At 42.0% G+C, this 21,552-nt stretch overlaps 1 protein-coding gene across 3 annotated transcripts in view; it reads left to right on the forward strand.

The window, feature by feature from the left end:
• LOC106566164 (probable E3 ubiquitin-protein ligase RNF144A-A) overlaps window positions 1–21,552 on the forward strand; it is a 69,565-nt gene that overhangs the window by 9,261 nt on the left and 38,752 nt on the right. For all 3 annotated transcript variants that reach the window (XM_014134191.2, XM_014134135.2, XM_014134063.2), the window contains exon 2: window positions 19,052–19,202. In XM_014134191.2, coding sequence (XP_013989666.1) covers window positions 19,068–19,202 — 135 coding nt within the window. In that variant the 5' untranslated portion in view covers window positions 19,052–19,067. The remainder of the gene's footprint in view (window positions 1–19,051; window positions 19,203–21,552) is intronic.

The following is a 21,552-nucleotide window of genomic DNA, read 5'->3' on the forward strand; positions in this document are numbered from 1 at the left end:
TTTATCGTGAGTAATTTAGTAAATTCACCGGAAGTTTGCGGGGGTATGCTAGTTCTGAACGTCACATGCTAATGTAAAAAGCTGTTTTTTGATATAAATATGAACTTGATTGAACAAAACATGCATGTATTGTATAACATAATGTCCTAGGGTTCTCATCTGATGAAGATCATCAAAGGTTAGTGCTGCATTTAGCTGTGGTTTGGGTTTATGTGACATTATATGCTAGCTTGAAAAATGGGTGTCTGATTATTTCTGGCTGGGTACTCTGCTGACATAATCTAATGTTTTGCTTTCGTTGTAAAGCCTTTTTGAAATCGGACAGTGTGGTTAGATTAACGAGTCTTGTCTTTAAAATGGTGTAAAATAGTCATATGTTTGAGAAATTGAAGTAATAGCATTTCTAAGGTATTTGAATAACGCGCCACGGGATTCAACTGGCTGTTGAGTAGGTGGGACGATTTCGTCCCGCCGACCCTAGAGAGGTTAAATAATGTGACTTCTGAAGGTAATTGGTTGCACCAGATCTTAGTTATTTTTTTGACTTCACCAATTTTGACTATTTTGTGTGTCCATTGCATGAAATTCAAATTACAGGTTGTAATGCAACAAAATAGGAAAAACGCCAAGGGTGATGAATACTTTTGCAAGGCACTGTAGTTCAGTGGTTCTCAAATGTTTTGACCCGCGATCCCCGCACATGCGTGCACGCAAAATTGCTGCGTAAATGTAGCCTGTCATTACAGCCATAAACAGTGAAGCATTTTCAAAACACACGACACAGAAATAAACAGTTTTACACCTGCATTTTGAGATGAAAGTCATTCATGTTAGCAGGCAATGTCATGTCACATCGTCACTTCTCTGGAGTTGAGAGCGAGCAGGATCATACCTACCCAACCTGTATGCAGAGGTTGTTGCAGGACTAAGGGCAAACTAAGGGCAACCGTGGCATCCGTGACAGAAGACGCATCCATCTATGCTGTATACGGGTAAGAAAGTGGTTTAGTTTCAAATTACGTGTTTGATCTTATTATTTGTATCTCAGAGCCATTTGCTAGGGTAGCTAACATTAAATCTGGTTGGTTAGCTACCTGCAGATTCATGAGTGGTCGTTACGTAATGAGTTGGAATTATGGTTCATTGTTTAGCTAGCTATCTACATGTCTGAACAAAAGACTCCACTATGCAAGTATCCATTTCAATAGAATGTCACTGTGACAACTGTTGATATACGTTGGTTAGATACCTGCAGATTCATGCAGGGTAGTAACATCATGAGTTGTTGTTCATTGTTTAGCTAGCTACCTAGCTACATGTCTTAACAGAAGACTCCACTATGTAAGTAACCATTTCGTGTGCGTTCGTAAAGTCAGTCTGACCATCCGCTCCGATTTCAGAGCACTCTCGTCTGAGTGTCCCAGAGCGCAGCATAACTGATTTACGAACGCTCAACATCAGTTGAATATGGCCGTTGTCAGTAAACGTCGGCAAAAAACGCAATTAAATTGTTGCCAGCAGTACAGTTAGTCACCAATGCTCCGGATAACATAACAGCCTAACCAGCTAGGGTGAGTAATGTTCCGTGATCTGTTCTCTCATTTGTGTCTGGAAGTAGCTAGCAAGTTAGCTTGGGTGCTTGACTGTTATTTAATTTTTTTATTATTATATACAAACAAGAGTACATAAACCTAACAGACGGGGTATTACATACCGAGATACATTTTCAATTTGGCAAAGTCTTATGGTACGTATTGCTGCTTTGTTTTTGCATTTGCTGATCATTTCAAAATAATGTTTCAATTCTGTCTTAAACAATGTGAAGAAGGGTTTGTTCTCTGCCTACTTCATTTTATGGATTAAGAACCTGCAATGAAAAATAAAACATTTAACAAAAGTTAAATCAGGGTCCATATAATTCTGATCAAAAGAAAATAGTCTTTCAAATTAACATTAATAGTAGTTAAAAAAAGAAAATAAGTCTAACTCACTCCAATCTGACATAAGAACAGTCGCAAAATCAATGGGCAAGAGTCTCTGGGTCACAACCACAAATACACATTTGTTTTGAATCTGTGTATGATAAAGGTCTTTACAGGAGTGCTTGACTGCTGCTGTTAGTACAGAATGCTCGGATCAACCCTTAAAGAGATGGTTGGGGCTAAAGCTTAAGCGGGTGTGAACGATGCTGAATGGGTGTAGAAGGGCTCACCAGTAGTAGTACCAAAACATTCAAAGGCCATTTTCTCAAAAGTGAGTTTACAAGTTAATCAACTTTCAAAGCAAAAATGACTTTCCCATTGTTCCTCAAATGCAGTGTATGTTATACCATTTTGTAGCTCTGAGTCTCTACTTTTATCCAATGTAAAAAAAAGTTTGCTACATAAGACCGAATTTGTATTTATTTTGTTTTTTTGAGCCGGTCGGTCACATATAGCCACCCAAAGTAGGACTACTGGTTATCTGAAATATATGAAAATGATCAATGAACTTGCCAGGTAGCCTAACCTTATTGTTTTGGCAAAGATTAGTCTGTAGTAGACTGCTAAACTGTATGGCTTCCAGTTGAAGCTCGCATCTGCTACAAGACCATGGTGCTTGCCTACGGAGCTGTGAGGGGAACGGCACCTCCATACCTTCAGGCTCTGATCAGGCCCTACACCCAAACAAGGGCACTGCGTTCATCCACCTCTGGCCTGCTGGCCCCCCTACCGCTGCGGAAGCACAGTTCCCGCTCAGCCCAGTCAAAACTGTTCGCTGCTCTGGCACCCCAATGGTGGAACAAGCTCCCTCACGACGCCAGGACAGCGGAGTCAATCAACACCTTCCGTAGACACCTGAAACCCCACCTCTTCAAGGAATACCTGGGATAGGATAAAGTAATCCTTCTAACCCCCCCTCCCCCCCAAAAAAGATATAGATGTACTATTGTAAAGTGGTTGTTCCACTGGATATCATAAGGTGAATGCACCAATTTGTAAGTCGCTCTGGATAAGCGCGTCTGCTAAATGACGTAAATGTATGTATGGATAATATAAAAGTAGGCCTACTCTTATCAGGAAAAAACAGAAAATTAAATGAGTGCTTTCTGGATATGCTCGCTTGCCTTTGCGTACTGACAACTGGTCATTGGTCACCAACAAGACATGCAAGTTTTTGGTTCTGAAGCACAGATTAGGTTTTTTAGACAATTTGAAATACCGTAGACCTATGTTAGAAACCAGATCAAATAGACAAAGGTAGAAATATATAAAATACAAATGGTATGCATATGTAGCCAATTAAATGTATTAAAGTATATTTTTCCTATTCAGTTTAATACTCATTTTATTCTCCACTTTAAAAATGGCCCAACTCTGACGTTACCCCATTGAAGGTGATATTTCAAATTGTTAAGGTAAGGGTTTAGGATTCCGGATAGCACTAACACTTTGGGAGATACTGCGCCAGCTTACCGGACCTGTGATTGACAGTTTGCTGGTCCAATCAGAGGGCAGAGTGTGCGTTTCACTAGGCAATCTGTTGCAAGTTTTTTTCTTTGCATGTGTGCTGCTGCTTGCGGCTTCTCTGTCTGCTTGGTGAGTAATCTATGGAGAATCTGCCACAGAATGAGTGATAAAATGTCTTGAGGCTCCAAGTCCAAATCAACTCAAGTTTTTATTTTCTACTAAGTGGAGTCTCGAGTCCTCACATTGGTGAATCGAGTCAGACTCGAGTCAGTCACATGACTCGGAGTCCGCACCTCTGTTGCATACTATCTGAAAGACCTTTTACTCTCCCGTTGTTTATTGTGTGTTGAATTGTGTTGCTGACCAGAACTGCTAAGTAGTTCTTGACTTGGTGGCCTTGCTGGATCTTATGATGTGTTTAGCAGAAGGGACAGCTCAGTCACACTCTGCCCATAGTCTGTCTGCACACTGATTATCCCTCAAGTGCTGCGGCAGGGATTTAGAAAATGCCTTAAGTGGCGGGCCCTTGTGCCGGGATGACACAATAGACGTCTATATGGAGGGACTGTGTCCTTTGTTTAAGAGGGCGTTCACTGTCACTGCAGTTCTAGCAGTTAGAAATCTTCAAATTCCTGTCAATTTACTAAACTGCATTACACTCGAGGAAATAGCTCTGTGCCATGCCCTTCAGATTAGTCTCTATCAGTGTCTGTCAGTAACCCTCCCTCCCTCAAAGTGGCCATGAAGTCACCATTGTCCAGTGCTTTACATGCAGCCAGGGTAGTCCTCTAGGTTAATCAGTGCTCTGATTTGAGTAAGTGATCTCTCACCCACTCTATCGCTCTGGTGTTGGTAAAGTCGCATGGTGCCTGCCTGCCTGAAGGTACTTCCTTCAGCCCTGCAACAGAACAGCTAGCTCAGTGTTCCAGGCAGACAGGCACCCGTGGAATCCAGGTGTTGATGATGTAACCAGTTCTGTCCCTGTCTTGGTCTCTGAGCCTAGGCATGATGAGAGCCTCTCTCTCAGGACCCCGTTAAGAAGTTAGGCCAGAGAGATTTGGTTGTATATAGGCAGATTGCTAGCTGGCAAAATGCTAAGTAATCTGCAGCACCACATGACAAATTGGTGTAAGAAAAAATAAGTTTGATTTGACCTACACTATGCATCTCAAATACAGAGGTTCTGATCGCTGGACCTAGTATGGCTATTTCTGCACTTTGTATCTTGATCCAATGTTCTGTGTTTTGCTCTTGTAGATCCAGTCTCATCCAGCACTTTTCTCTAGCATCAGCATGTGGCCTAGCGTAGCATATTGGCTTTTCCAGTGTGTGTGTGTGTGTGTGTGTGTGTCTCAGGGCTCTGGGAGAGTTTATTTTATTTATTTTATTACAACAAAAAATATCACATTTACATACGTTTTCAGACTCTTTACTCACTACTTTGTTGAAGCACCTTTGTCAGCGATTATTGCCTTCTTGGGTATGACGCTACAATCTTGGCACACCTGCTGTATTTTGAGTTTTTCCCATTCTCTGCAGGATACTCTGTCAGGTTACATTGGGAGCATCGCCACACAGCTATTTTCAGATGTCTCCAGAGATGTTCGTCCAGGCCACTAAAGGACATTCCGAGACTTGTCCTGAAGCCACTCCTGCATTGTCTTGTCTTTGTCCTTAGGGTCATTGTCTGAAGGCTCTGGAGCAGGTTTTCATCAAGGATCTTTCTGTACTTTGCTCCGTTCATCTTTCCTTCGATCCTGACTAGTCTCCCAGTCCCTGCTGCTGAAAACATCCCCACATGCTTCACAGTAGGGATGGTGCCAGATTTGTTCCAGACGTGATGCTTGGGATTCAGGCCAAAGAGTTCAATCTTGGTTTCATCAGACCAGAAAATCTTGTTTCTCATGGTCTGAGAGTCCTTGAGGTGCCTTTTGGCAAACTTCAAGCGGGCTGTCACATGTCTTTTACTGAGGAGTGGCCTCCATCTGGCCACTCTACCATAAAGGCCTGATTGGTGGAGGGCTACAGAGATGGTTGTCCTTCTGGAAGGTTCTCCCATCTCCACAGAAGCTCTGTCAGTGACCATCGGGTTCCTGTTCACCTCACTTACCAAGGCCCTTTTCCCCCGGTTGCTCAGTTTGGCCAGTTGGCCAGCTCTAGGAAGAGTCTTGGTGGTTCCAAACTTCTTCCATTTAAGAACGATGGAGGCCACTGTGTTCTTGGCGCTTCAGTGCTGCAGAAATGTTTTGGTACCCTTCCCCAGATCTGTGCCTCGACACAATCCTGTCTCACACAATTCCTTGGACCTCATGGCTTGGTTTTTGCTCTGACATGCACTGTCAACTGTGGGACCTTTTTATAAACGGGTGTGTGCCTTTTCCAAATCATTTGCAATCAATTTAATTTACCACAGATGGACTCCAAGTTGTAGAAATTTCTCAAAATGATCAATGGAAACAGGATGCACCTGAGCTCAATTTCGAGTCTCATAGCAAAGTTTCTGAATACTTATGTAAATAAATTTGCAACCATTTCTAAACCTGTTTTTGCTTTGTCATTATGGGGTATTGTGTGTAGAAAAAAATAATTTCATAAATTTGAGATTAAGGCTGTAACGAAATGTAGAAGGAAGGGGTCTGAATACTTTTTGAATGCACTGTATATACAGTACCAGTCGAGTTGACACACCTACTTTCTTTATTTGTACTATTTTCAACATTGTAGAATAATAATGAAGACATCAAAACTATAAAATAACACATGGAATCATGTAGTAACCAAAAAAGTGTTAAACAAATCAAAATATATTTTGTAATTGAGATTTTTCAAAGTAGCCACCCTTTGCCTTGACAGCTTTGCACACTCTTGGCATTCTCCCAATCAGCTTCATGAGGTAGTCACCTGGAATACATTTACATTAACAGGTGTGCCTTGTTAATTTGTGGAATTTCTTTCCTCAATGTGTCTGAGCCAATCAGTTGTGTTGTGACAAGGTAGGGGTGGGTATACAGAAGATGGCCATTTTTGCTAAAAGACCAAGTCCATAATATGGCAAGAACAGCTCAAATAAGCAAAGAGAAATGACAGTCCATCATTACTTTAAGACATGATGGTCAGTCAATCTGGAACATTTTAAGAACTTTGAAAGTTTCTTCAAGTGCAGTCGCAAAAACCATCAAGCGCTATGATGAAACTGGCTCTCATGAGGACCACCATAGGAAAGGAAGACCCAGAGTTGCCTCTGCTGCAGAGGATAAAATAGTTAACTGCACCTCAGATTGCAGCCCAAATAAATGCTTCAGAGTTCAAGTAACAGACACATCTCAACATCAACTGTTCAGAGGAGACTCATGAATCAGGCCTTCATGGTCGAATTGCTGCAAAGAAAACACTTCTAAAGGACACCAATAAGAAGAGACTTGCTTGGGCCAAGCAACACGAGCAATGGACATTACACCGGTGGAAATCTGTCCAAATGTGAGATTTTTGGTTCCAACCACCGTGTCTTTGTGAAACGCAGAGTAGGTGAACGGATGATCTCTGCATATGTGGTTCCCATCGTGAAGCGTGGAGGAGGAGGTATGAGGTTGTGAGGGTGCTTTGCTGGTGACATTGTCAGTGATTTATTTACAATTCAAGGCACACCTAACCAGCATGGCTACTACAGCATGCTGCAGCGATACGCCATCCCATCTGCTTTGCACAGAGTGGGACTATCATTTAAAAAAAAAAATTTTAACAGGACAATGACCCTTCAGGCTGTGTAAGGGCTATTTGACCAAGGAGGAGAGCAATGTAGTGCTGCATCAGATGACCTTGCCTCCACGATCACCTGACCTCAACCCACTAGAGATGGTTTGGGAGGAGTTACACCGGAATGTGAAGGTAAAGCAGCCAACAAGTGCTCAGCGTATGTGGCAACTTCTTCAAGACTGTTGGAAAAGCATTCTAGGTGAAGCTGGTTGAGAGAATGCCAAGAGTGCGAAGCTGTCATCAAGGCACTTTGAAGAATATAAAATATATTTTAATTTATCACATTTTTGGTTGCTACGTGGTTTGATGTCTTCACTATTATTCTACAATGTAGCAAATAGAACAAATAAAGAACAACCCTGGAATGAGTAGGTGTCAACTTTTGATTGGTACTGTATATGTGTAATAATGTATCATTGTGGAGTGTTTTTAGAAAAGCTTTTTCAATGCATACAAGTCTCCTGACATTACAGTGGATTGTAAAGTCATTTCTACTATAAAAAGAACGGAAACCCCATTTAAAAAAAAAAAAAAATAAAAAGGACTTCTCTGTCAGAGCAAATAGATGTGATTGTGATGCGGCTTGAGCTGTTTTGAGAAGTAGAGACAACAGACTGTCAGCACAGTCAACCCTGGGCCCTTGCTCTCTGCAGCTGTCAATAAGCATATGCACATTGGAGTGCACACGCCGTCTCGTTTCTTCAGACACCAATATGTGCAAAGAGACTGGGGAGAGGACGTCTACTGCTCGGTTTTAAGATTATGGAAAGTGTTTTTTATTTCTTTATTTTTTTTATTCCTTCTCAAAATCAAAACAACCCAAGCCTTTGTTTGGTCTGTGGTTGTCATTCTCTCTAAGGCTGTGTGAAGTTGTTTGGAATTCTCAAACCAGCACTAGTAGGTATACAGCATCCAAAATGTCTCTATGACAACAGTGTTGTTGCCAATCTGACTGTTGTTGATGTAGCAGTATGGATGAGTAAAAAAAGATATATTACTGACGGTAACACATCCGTCTAGTTGAGGGTGTGCGCACTTTGTAAGCAACATGGTATGGGGAAAAAAATTCATTTTGGGCCATAGTCACACACCGCCAACCAAAACCAAGAGGGATTTCAATCAGACACAGCTGATGGAAGATGCATCGTGTCCCTGCCTCCACTTTTTGGGGATTTGAAAGGAATTAACAGAGCCCTATTTAAAGCACCACAATCTCATGAATATTTACGCTGTGTCATTGAGCGCTGCCTAAACCTCGGCTCGTTTGGCTAATGGCACATTTTAGGAGGTTTAGCAAGGTGTTGAAACTGGACCAGGGCCTACGGCAACATTCATTACCACCTCTCCTCCCCCTTGTCTCGAGAATAGAGAAAAACGGCACCATGACTGCTCTTCAGAGGGATGGCGACGTGCCCAGTAGACATGAGACTGGTTGTGTCCTAGTTACCCGGGCATGACGCCTATCTGACTGCCTCCATCCCAAACAGCACAACACTTAGTCTACACTTCCATCAAAGCTACAACTACATCTAGAGGGTGGTCTGTCTGTCCAGCTATGGAATAAATATACCTTCACTGTCACACTTAACTAATCATCCAGTTCAGTCCCTCCACAGCATTAAAGGAAAAAATCCACCCAAAACCAGTCATTCCTTTTAATTATATAGTTTAAAATAACACTGAGAAACATGGAAAATCTGCAGCTGAAGTCGACTACAAAATCCAAAATGCAATGCGCTCTCTATGGGTTGGCTGGCTGGCTAGTAAATGTAGCTACAAAGGCAATATCAGCATGTAACATAGCTAGTTAGCTATAAAATCGCCTTAACAATCTCACCTTGTTCAACCTGCAGATTGATGTGCCTCAGAGTGGAATCTAACATTCACAACGGCAGATATACTTTTGTGGAGATGGGAAAAGTTGCCCATGCTATGTCAATGTGGTGTGCGGTGCATTCTGGGTGATTATGGGACAAGGAGTGCTCTCTGTAGTATCGTATAGCTTTGGAATTGTGACATTACGTACTTTTGAGGAAAATGGGCACTTTTCTCGTCATACACACTGATTTTGAAAAGGGATTGCGTGATTAGTTTAGCAACCGCGAAACGCAGCATGACACATGAACGCAATTGGTCAACAGTCTGCTGGGTGTGGTGTTATACGTTCCTTCATTCATTAGATTCCCTTCTCCTTTCTATAATATCTCTGGCAACGGCATCATGCAATGTACCCTGGACTAAAGAGCAGATCAATAGGAAAAATGTGCTAGACCTTCGGTTAAATTACAAGTTTCTCGAGGTAGGAATATCTGCAAAATATGATCCGTTTTCTCATTAGAGAGAATACAGCCTCCTGAGTTATGAGTTCGGCCAGTATTGAAATCAGTTTATGATGGTTTTCATGATCTAAAAGTCGTATTCCTATTATCTTCCAGTGTAGTGAGAGACTTTATCACGGTGCTACATCATACCAGCCTGGTTTTCTGCCTGCTTGAACGCCGATAACTCAGATAAACATGAAATGACCCAGGGGATCGATAGAACATCACTCAGAGATGCACAAAAACATAACATTCAAAAGTGGGTGAACCTTTCCTTGTAAGGACTGAAAAACAATTGTTTGATGTCCGGGCCCGCCCTTCACTATACTACACTACACTCGGCATGTCACTTCAGATCCTCATTGAGGGGAAAGAAAGAGTGCCCCAAATAAAGGACCTCTGGATCCCTCTGGGTTATGAATTTAGGTCAGTTGGCTGGGACAGAAGGGAACTGGAGAGCGGTGAAGAAGTGTGGCCTCCTGAGATCACTGGCTCTATATTACAGAAACGTTGGTGACGGTGGAATGGAAACCAATGTCCTACATTCTAAATTTGTGACCGGAGAGGCAGACGTTCGTAATACGCAGATTTTCAGTCACAGCATTTTGTTTCGATAACGGCCAGACCTGGCACCGACGTATTATATGCATAGGTCACTAGCAGCAACAGTGTTACATTCTTTGGATTATTTTATTGCTTTCATAATGTTGTGTTGACTTATTTGTGCCATTGTGAACCTTGAGCTAACATTTTGGTGTGTGCATGTTGGGGGGGGGGGAGATGGGTAGAGTAATCACTCTTGATTTACCTGAAAATATTTCGAACAATACTGTCAGTGTTACTGTCACACATTGCAACGTGCTTTTCACCTGTTCCTAGCCACGCTTTCCACTTATTCTGAAACGGTAAATGCATGACTTCCATGGCAACCAGACGTCAATGAAGCATTGTGTTCTTGGCACAGGGCCAGGGGTGACCTTGATGGAGAGAGACAGATTAGGAGTCGTTTGTCCACCAGGCCGGTGGCCCTTGGCCCTCAGACCAGCCTGGCACACGGACACTATCACGCACACAGCCAAACATGCAGGCTGCATGAGAATGAGGCCTCTGAGTTCATCAAATGCACCATAACCTAATCAAGATAATATTCCTTCTTCATCTGCTCGTATTGAGTAACTAATGCAGCGTGGACAGCATTTAGCACGGTTAGTAAACATGTGAATATATTGTGTTAATTCATTTCCTTTGTGAATAGGCTTGCAGCCTACAGTAGGTGGTTCCTGTCAAAATGTATTATGGTTAATTGTAGTTGAGGGAAGACAGAAGATTACATCCTTTTTTTTTGTAGTACGCCCAGGCTAGAAATGAAGCGACGTTTCTCCGGTCTTCATGTTGTAGCTGGGATGTTTCCATTTGGGATTAGGATGCTTTTAAATCCTTGCATACAAAACATTCCTTGGCAAAGACAATGAAATAGAATTGACTTGTCCTCTGTCTAGCTTGCCACATCAAGGATGTCATACTCTGACTGCCTCTCAGAGAAGTCGTCGTTCTACTTCAATCTGTCAACGCTGCTGTCATCTTGTTCTTTTATGATTCCAAGACATTGCAGTTGGGCACGCTCCTTTTTATGGCAATGTCAGTTTTGTAAACAATGGAAAAACACTTGTCATTTGAGGCTTCAAATCAACTGTTAGAAATATAATAGTGTCTGACTTGTTGTTTGAAGGGCTTGACTGCTAACAGGGGTATACGTGTGCTCTGTCTGTCGTACAGCGTATTTCCAGTGGGAGCTACACCGTAAGGTGACAAATGGCAGCGCTGCCAAAAACCAGGTGACTCAGGAGACTGAGGATATTGGCAGATGGCCACGGTGTGTGGAAACATGACACAAATGAGCGCCGAAGCCTTTCTTAATTCCCTGTCTAGAGGAAGGAGTGCAGCGAGGGAGGAACACGACGATGGCAGGCCCACGAAGCACATCCATTAGAGGCCTTGATCAGACTAATCACCCCGTGGACAAAATAGTGTTGTGATTGTTAGCCTAGCCTTTTAGCCTCAATTACCCTGTTAGCCTAGTCGGTTAACCTAGCTTTGCCTATTAGCATTGTAACTTTTGTTTTGTGGTTTGGACTTTTGAACTTCTATTAGGTTAATGTGTGTGTGTGTGTGTGTGTGTGTGTCATTTTGAGGAACTTACACTAAGTGAAAGCTTAAGGAGGCTAAACGTTCAATGAGATTAGTGTGGGAGCTTTTGGTTGACCAGCATGTGGGATGATTGACTCAGCAGTCAGCCTCTCTGGTCTTCTTAGTGCTTCATTGATACGGTCCTTGAGCTTTGCATTTGCATAGAGCTAAAAAAAAAAACATCTTATGATTTCACTGTAGGAATATTTGTGTGAAACCATTTCCCTGAAGGTTAGGTCATCACCATGGTTCCAACCATTTCAACTGCCATTCATTTCTCTTCTAACTGAATGCACACCAACCTTGAGTTGCCTCTTCACCATCCCCTCCGCAGTGGAAGACAATGAATAACTCCCCTCAGAATGACAGCTTTCCTCACAGGATTAGATGCATCTTACATGCATTGCTCCAGTGTTCACTTTAGCAGGAAGCACTTCCAGCAGCAATTGTATCACATCTCTGACCCATTTTTCTTCCCCCCTTCTATTTTTGTTTCTTCAAAAAAGCTTTCAAGCTTTCAAAGGTTGAATTGACCAGGGACAAGTCATCAGTTGTTTGACAGCGCTTTTGTCTCTTTGAGAAAGGTAAACCCTGTCCACCATCACAGCCCCTGCATTTTGCACTAACACACGAGGACGACTCGTGGTTTGGCCGCTTTACAAAAGGGAACCTGTGTTTTGGAGTGTGGAACACAGAGTGTAGGGATGGGCATTTTACATTTATTTACTATTCAAATAATGACATTTTGTCAGATAAAATGAATTGGTTGATAGTCAATAGCAATCAGAATGATGTAAATACACATGGTAGAGGTTAACAGCGGACATTCTGCTTTTTCTCTGGTAGCAACGGCAAAAGAAGTCCGATTTCTGCCATGAGAGGACTGATTCTGTTAGAAAAAAAGATATTCTGGTGACCTTTTGCATTGATATGTGTCAGGTATTGTGGAACTCTGTTAGATGAGCATCTGTAATTGCTATTTAAAGTGGGGGAAAATAGCATACCGATGTCAAGGCAGCCTAGAGGGCTAAATGTGCAGCAGTAGCTTAACTCAACGTTATAAAAACTACATTAGAAAGTTGTTTTTTATTAAATTAAGAATTTCAAATGTCACAAGGATCATTTAATTGAAAGTATTTTTCATTGTTTAAAATCGGCCTAAAAAAATGGACCACTAATGTCTGTTGGGCTATCTGAATATTCGTTTAACCTTGTCCATCCCTAGTAGAGTGCATCTGCTCCGAGAGGAGCCTACGTAGACTATAAATACATCTTACCTAATCCAGTTTGATATGACATTATGTAATTACAGAGAGAGCTGCTAGACCCAGGTTCAAATGAGAGCTGTTCTTGACCAGTCTCTGTCTCCATCGCAGCCGAGGAGGCGTTGAATATTGATATTAACGAGTGATGGCAGTGCTTATCACAGCAATTTAATGCAGGGCTCGGCTATGGTGTCATTTGAGCGGTAGGGTGCAGTGACAGACGGAGAGAGGGAAGGGAGGCTTGTCTAGGCCTTTATGATGACGAGTGGGAATGGGAATTGCCAGGGACCTCTATGATATTGTCAAGATACTTACATTGCTTTTGGAAAGTATTCAGACCCCTTCCCCTTTTCCACATTTTGTTACGTTACAGCCTTATTCTAAAATGGATTGATAAGGACTTGTTTTTATTTAATCTACACACAATACCCCATAATGACAAAGCGAAATGTTTACAAATGTGTTAAAAATAAACCGATACCTTATTTACATAAGTATTCAGACCCTTTGCTATGATTCTTGAAATTGCGCTTCGGTGCATCCTGTTTCCATTCATCATCCTTGATGTTTCTACAACTTGGAGTCCACCTGTGGTAAATTGATTGGACATGATTTGGAAAGGCACACCTGTCTAAATAAGGTCCCACAGTTGACAGTCCATGTCAGAGCAAAAAACCATACCATGAGGTCGAAGGAATTGACCCTAGCACTGTGCGACAGGATTGTGATGAGGCACAGATCTGGGGGAAGGGTACCAAATGTCTGCAGCATTGAAGGTCCCCAAGAACACAGTGGCCTACATTCTTAAATGAAAGAAGTTTGGAACCACCGAGACTCTTCCTGGAGTTGGCCGCCTGGCCAAACTGAGCAATCGGGGGAGAAGGGCCTTCGTCAGTGTGGTGACCAAGAACCCAATGGTCACTCTGACAGAGCTCCAGAGTTCAAGAACCTTACGGAAGGACAACCATCTCTGCAGCATGTCACCAATTACAACTTCATGGTAGTGGCCAGATGAAGGCCACTCCTCAGTAAAAGGCACATGACAGCCCACTTGGCGTTTACCAAAAGGCACTTAAAGGACTCTCAGACCATGAGAAACAAGATTCTCTGGTCTGATGAAACCAAGATTGAACTCTTTGGCCTGAATTCCAAGCGTCTCGTCTGGAGGAAACCTGGCACCATCCCTACGGTGAAGCATTGTGGTGGCAGCGTTGTGCTGTGGGGATGTTTTTCAGCAGCAGGGACTTGGAGACTAGTCAGGACAGTTGAACGTAGCACAGATCCTTGATGAAAACCTGCTCAGGACCTCAGACTGAAGCGAAGGTTCACCTTCCAACAGGACCCTAAGCACACAGCCAAGACAACACAGGAGTGGCTTTGGGACAAGTCTCTGAATTCCCTTGAGTGGCCCGGACTTGAACCCCATTGAACATCTCTGGAGAGATCTGAAAATAGCTGTGCAGGAACGCTCCCTATCCATCCTGACAGAGCTTAAGAGAATCTGCAAAGAAGAATGGGAGAAACTCCCCAAATACAGGTGTGCCAGGCTTGAATCGTCATACCCAATTAGACTTGAGGCTTTAATCGCTGCCAAAGGTTCTTCAACATGGGTCTGAGTACTTATGTAAATGTGATATTTCTGTTAATGATTTTTGGTATAAATTAGCAAAAATGTATATACCTGTAATTTGCTTTGTCATTGTCAGATATTGTGTATACATTGAGGATGTTTTTTTGAAATCCTTTTTAGGAAAAGCCTAACAAAGTGAAGGGGGTCTGAATACTTTCCGAATGCATTGTAGGTGCCGATACGATGTTATGCGTTTCGATACTGTGATTTGTATTGCGATTCGACGTTCCAGACATAGTGCTCATTATATGTGTGCTGCAGAGGGACAAGAGAAAATGAGTTTTGATCAGTCATCGAAATAAAAGTGCTGAAAACAAATTGGCTGAAAAAGGTTATGAATGAAAAAACAGGAGTTTTTGTGCAGGTACAGCCAACTAGCGCAAAAAATATTGTCATAACTATACGACTATATCATGCAAAATAATATCCTGACATGTAATTGTATCGATTTCCCCCATCACTTATGATTAGGTCTAGGCCTATATAAGTGTTGTACAATACCTTCAGAAAGTATTAAATACAGAAATGGCTAATTTACAATAGTATTCACACCCTTTTGTCCATGTAGAATTACCTTTTGGCAGCTGCAAGTCTTTATGGGTTAGTCTCTAAGAAATCTGCACACCTGTATTGTACAATATTTGTACATTATTCAAGCTCTGTCAAGTTGGTTGTTGATCAATGCTAGACATTTTCAAGTCTTGCATTAGATTTTCAAGCTGATTTTAAGTCAATACTGTAACAAGGCCACTCAGGAACATCCAATGTTATCTTGGGAAGCAACTCATGTATATTTGGCCTTCTGTTTTAGGTTATTGTCCTGCTGAAAGGTGAATTTGTCTCAGTGTCTGCTTAGCTCTATTCCACTTATTTTTATCCCCCCCCAAAAAAGTCCCTAGTCCTTGCCGATGACCAGTATGCCCATAACATGATGCAGCCACCACCACCATGCTTGAAAAGTGGTTCTCAGTGACGTGTTGTGTTGGATTTGCCCCAAGCATAACGCTTTCTACTCAAGACATAAAGTTCATTTCTTTGCCAAATATTTGCTTTTTTTTTTTACTTCAGTGCCTTATTGCAAACAGGATGCATGTTTTGGAATTCTGTTAAGGCTTCCTTTTCACATTTAGGTTAATATTGTGGAGTAACTACATTGTGTTTGCTCATTCCTCAGTTTTCTCTTATCACAGCCATTAAACTCTTAACTGTTTTGAAGTCACCATTGGCTTCATGGTGAAATCCCTGAGCGGTGTCCTTTCTCTCCGTCAACGGAGTTAGGAAGGATCTTTGTAGTGACTGGGTGTATTGATACAACATCCAAAGTGTAATTCATAAATTCACCATGCTCAAGGGAATATTCAATGTTTTATTAAGAATGTTTACCCATCTACCAATAGGTGCCCTTCTTTGTGAGGCATTGGAAAACCTCCCTGGTCTTTGTGATTGAATCATTGTTTGAAATTCACTGCTCGACTGAGGGACCTTACAAATATCTGTATGTGTGGGGTACATACAAGGTAATCATTCAAAAATCATGTTAAACACTATTGCACACAGTGAGTCTATGCAACTTATTATGTGATTTGTTCAGCAAATTTTTACTTGGGCTTGCCATAAAGGGGTTGAATACTTCTTGACTCAAGACATTTCAGCTTTTCATTTTTAATTAGTAAAATGTTCTAAACTTAATTCCACTTTGACATTATGAGGGAGTGTGTAGGCCAGTGACACAAAATATCAATGTAATCTTTTTTTATATTCTGGCTGTAACAAAACAAAATGTGGAAAAAGTAAAGGTGTGAATACTTTCTGAATGCGCTATATATTTCTGCGTATCATAGTCCGGGTCATGGACTATACATGTGAAGATGACCCATTTCCTCTGATGGAAGATGAATTATGTAGACAGTAGAGATACTGTAGTATACAGGATATGTCCATTTATAGTTACTTGGCTAGCTCCTCAAAGTACCACTGCCCCACTTTCTATACAGCCCTACTCTCTACTGTACACTTTCACTATCTAGGTTGCGCACGTAATGTGTTATGGAATAGTTCAACGTTGTACATTCGTAGACGGATGTATACATTCTGTGCAGTTATAGCAATATAATGCTAGAACTGCTCTCAAATCCCCCAGGATACCACACACACACACACACACACACACACACACACACACACACACACACACACACACACACACAGTGTTTTTTCTGACAGAATTGACATATTTGTGTTATTATTGACAGGCTCTAACCCTGTATGTTGTCGGGAGCTTTAGACTGCAACTCCGGAAGACCAGACTCTGGCACTTCCACTTATTTGTTAGTTAATCTATAAGATAAGAATGCAAACTTCCTTGTCTGTAGCCGTGGTTAACCACGTTGACTTACAGCCTCCTGCATATTGATTACTGCCGTAATGTGTCGTGCCAGACATGCAGTAGGTCTATTTTTAAAAGCAGGGAGCCGAGATCATGTATTTGGTGTGTGTCACTGAGTGATAATGGACCTCCTGGTAAATAATGCAGCGATGGGAGAGCTCCCTTTTGAATTGCACCACCTTTTGTCATGAAAACTCTACTCTCCTCTCCTCCGGCTCGCCTTAGAGAATCTCTCATTTGTCTTTGTTGATTCTTATTTACCCCAGCCTAACCAATACATAGAGGAAGCTTTATAGTACTGTGAATGAGTACACGGTCTGTATTATGGCAGTCTATCCACCTTGTACTACTGTTGGAGAAAAATCACATCTTCAACGAGGCTCTCGCTGTAAAGACAGCCGTATAATGCACATACCATTTCAACAATCATATGGCGATCTATAGTGCTAATGTGATTCCACTTGCTGCTGTGATGGCTGGCCCTGGCAGGTTTTCACTCGGCAGCCAGTGAGTCGAGTCTTGGCACGTTTGGTTGGTGTAGAGTAGATGGGCTTTTAGCACTCTTGGCTAGCCTCCCACTGTTTGGCCTGATGAAAGCAGGCCCAGTGTACTACACTAATGGATAGGAGGCTCTCCTCTCGCTCCCTCTCCCCCCTCTCGCTCGTTCTGCCTCTCTTGCGTCCCCTCAACCTGCCTGCCTCCACTGAAGAGCTGAAGGGAAGACCAGAGTCCACAAATCAAGGGGAATCACTTAATAGTCAGGAGGTGCCCATTTCAGTTGCTTTGTCACTAGATTAATAATTTACCACATCTGATTCCCAGGACTCTTCTCCCTGTCTGTTGTCTGGTTGACACAGGGTGGTTTTGGTGACTCCCAATGCAGCACGTTGACCTTGACACAACCAGACAAACAACACTGTTCCTATAAACGACTCACACTGGCCAATGTGTTGTCAGCTTGGCAGCCTTACCACAGGTCAGGACATGTTCTCTCCCTGCAGCATGTGTAGACAGCATTGGGCCAATGTTGACTCATTCTCAGTCCCTACAGCAGCCCCTCCTTTTCTATTTTGTTAGGGGGTAGATCAGCTTTAATATGGCAGATTGTGGGTTCTATCAATGTAATTGTCTGCATCATTTCCAATCCCCCATATGTTTTTATTATTTTCCTCTAACCCTATCACCCCTCTAATTGACGTAAACTAATGCACAACAACGCTTAGGCTTCTACTTCCAGTTTATACATACTATATACATTTTACAGACACAGTACATTTTACATTAGTTATCCAGCCACTCATCCTTTCTGCCTCCTTCCACTTTTTGGTCTCTGAGAGGGAAGCTATTGTGTTAGTGCTCACTGCTCAGACAAGTGAAAGCTATGTATCTGCCCAGCCCCTCCTTCTCTCCCCAGTTGCCTAGCAGCGATGGGAGAGTTTGACAGTGTTGACATTGCCTGCACGGGGGCAATTCCTGTAAACACTCAGAGACATTAAGTGACTGCTGTCTCTTCCTCTCTGTTCTCAGCCAGGGTGGACGAAGGGCAGTCAAAATCAGAATTGAGAAGGCCCAAAATAAACCCTTTTCTCAGAAATTGAAGAGAGGAGATGATGGCGAAGGGAAAGTGTTCTTTTAATACGACTGCTTTTTTCTCGGGGCAAAAAGCAACAAGACGCTCGCTGCAGGAGTAGCTGTTTAGAGATGTATTTATTTTGTCTGAGAGCATCCAGAAGGGAAGTGATTGTTACTGACAAGGTGTGTTTAGGCAACGAGCTGGTGTCACACTGCCTTTCTGACCAATGCAGAATGACACAGCAAATAACTGCATGTCTTGGACATGGAGACAGATCATGTAGATGCTCATTACTGAGCTATCTTCATTCACACATTGTGAATCTCATATCAGTTTTCCTTTGTTGTCTGTGAAATGACAAACATTAGCCATTCTGCGTCGTAAACCTATCATTTAAAAACACCAGTTGCAGAGCTGGAAGAGCATCAAATTCTCAGATTCATCTCAGGAAATGTTTTTAACCAGGGCTCCTCTCTCTTGCTCTCAGCTCTGTGCCAGGCAAGATGACCACAGCCAGGTATCGGCCCACCTGGGACCTGGCCCTGGACCCGCTGGTCTCCTGCAAACTGTGCCTTGGAGAGTTTCCCCTGGAGCAGATGACCACCATCACTCAGTGTCAATGTGTCTTCTGTACACTGGTGAGTGCACTTAAATTGTCTGTTCCCCATCTTGTCAATATGTCCCCTGTGTGCACCATAGTGTGTGTGTGTGTGTGTTGTTTTACACCGTCCTTGTCAATATGTCCTCTGTGAAAGAGCCGTATCCGTGTTGCACATGTTAACCTCTCTGCGGGACACACTCGCCAACAGCCAGTGAAATAGCAGGGCACCAAATTCAATACAACAAAAATCTCATAATTCAAATTTCTCAAACATACAACTATTATATCCCATTTTAAAGATACACTTCTCGTTAATCCAACCACACTGTCCGATTTTCAAAAAGGCTTTACGGCGAAAGCATAACATTAGATTATGTTAGGACAGCGCCTAGACAAGAAACCACACAGCCATTTTCCAAGCAAGGAGAGGCATCACAAAAACCAGAAATACAGCTAAAATTAATCACTAACCTTTGATCTTCATCAGATGGCACTCATAGGACTTCATGTTACACAATACATGTATGTTTTGCTCGATAAAGTTCATATTTATATCCAAAAACCCAATTTTTTTTACATTGGCGTGTAATGTTCAGTAATGTTTTGCCTCCCAAAACTTCCGGTGAATGAGCACATCAATTTACAGAAATACTCATCATAAACGTTGATAAAATATACAACTGTTATTCAAAGAATTATAGATACACTTCTCCTTAATGCAAACGCTGTGTCAGATTTCAAAAAAGCTTTACGGCGAAAGCAAACTTTGCAATAATCTGAGTACAGCGCTCAGATATCAAAAGAAGCCATACAGATACCCGCCATTTTGGAGTCAACAGAAGTCACAAATAACATTATAAATATTCACTTACCTTTGATCTTCATCGGAATGCACTCCCAGGAATCCCAGTTCCAGAATAAATGTTTGTTTTGTTCGATAAAGTTCAAGTTCATCTTTATGTCCAAATACCATTTTGTTTGCGCGTTCAGTGGAGTAATCCAAATGCACTGTGCTTGCGCCGTAAGTTCAGACAAAGTCAAAAGTTATATTACAGTTTGTAGAAACATGTCAAACGATGTATAGAATCAATCTTTAGGATGTTTTTATCATAAATCTACCATAATATTCCAACCGGACAATTCCTGTCTTCAGAAATGAAAAGGAACACGCCTAACTTTCACGGGAGTGCGCGAGATTGAGCTCATGTCATTTTCCCAGTCATCTGACTCCATATGCTCTTATTCTCTCCCCATTCACAGTAGAAGCATGAAACAACATTCTAAAGACTGTTGACATCTAGTGGAAGCCTTAGGAAGTGCAAAATGACCCCACAGACACTGTGTATTAGATAGTCAATCACTTGAAAAACTACAAACCTCAGATTTCCACACCTCCTGGTTGGATTTTTTTCTCAGGTTTTTGCCTGCCATATGAGTTCTGTTTATACTCAGACATCATTCAAACAGTTTTAGAAACTGCAGAGTGTTTTCTATCCAAATCTACTAATAATATGCATATCCTACCTTCTGGGCCTGAGTAGCAGGCAGTTTACTATGGGCATGCTTTTCATCCGGACGTCAAAATACTGCCCCCTACCCCGATGAAGTTAACATCCTGAAGAATAGTGTTTGTTCACCCACCGACGTTATGTCTAAGAAGTCATGTGCTTTCCACCTCAATATGTGGATAGTGAAGTACTAGCAGTGAATACTATGCAGTTCTTTCTTCCATACAGATCCAGTGTTTGTTCTGTGCATTCAAAGGCAGTGGTAATGTAACAATATAACTGTCAACTAAGTGAAAGGAATTCTTACATGGCTGGAGGTTGTGAGAACATGCATCGCATACCTAGATCTAGGAGTGAGCAACTCCTATACGCGTCAGTCCATGGTGATTCCTCTACCTGGGTCAAACACTGAAACCTCAATGAGACCTCAACTCCCTTCTTGATCTTGCAATTTTGTTTGTAATGGATCTACAGAAATACAATACTGGTCGTAACTTAACTATATGTATCCTACAGTCATTATGGACTGCTGTCCAGTTGCTTGAATTCACAGAGGAGAGGCACATTGACTTTTTGACCTCTCCTCAAGCTGGGACCACGGCCACGACTTTCCCAGCATGTGAAAGCCTGAAGATGCTTAAAAATTCAGCATCATCCAACCCTGTTATCCCCTTCTTTCATTTTAATCCCGCCATTTGACTCGCCCCTCAGTATTTTTGGAGAGTGAGAGAAAGTCAAAACATGCCAAACGACTTGTTTGCCGAACCATAAGAAATTAGGCATAAAAAGTAAATAACTGTGACAAATATCTCAATTAGGACTTAAGGTGTCTTCCAGTCAGTGGGCCTACATCAAATGTATTGGGTTTTGTCTATAATT

The sequence above is a fragment of the Salmo salar genome, chromosome ssa01 (genome assembly GCF_905237065.1).
Source record: "Salmo salar chromosome ssa01, Ssal_v3.1, whole genome shotgun sequence".
Taxonomy (NCBI): Eukaryota; Metazoa; Chordata; class Actinopteri; order Salmoniformes; family Salmonidae; genus Salmo; species Salmo salar.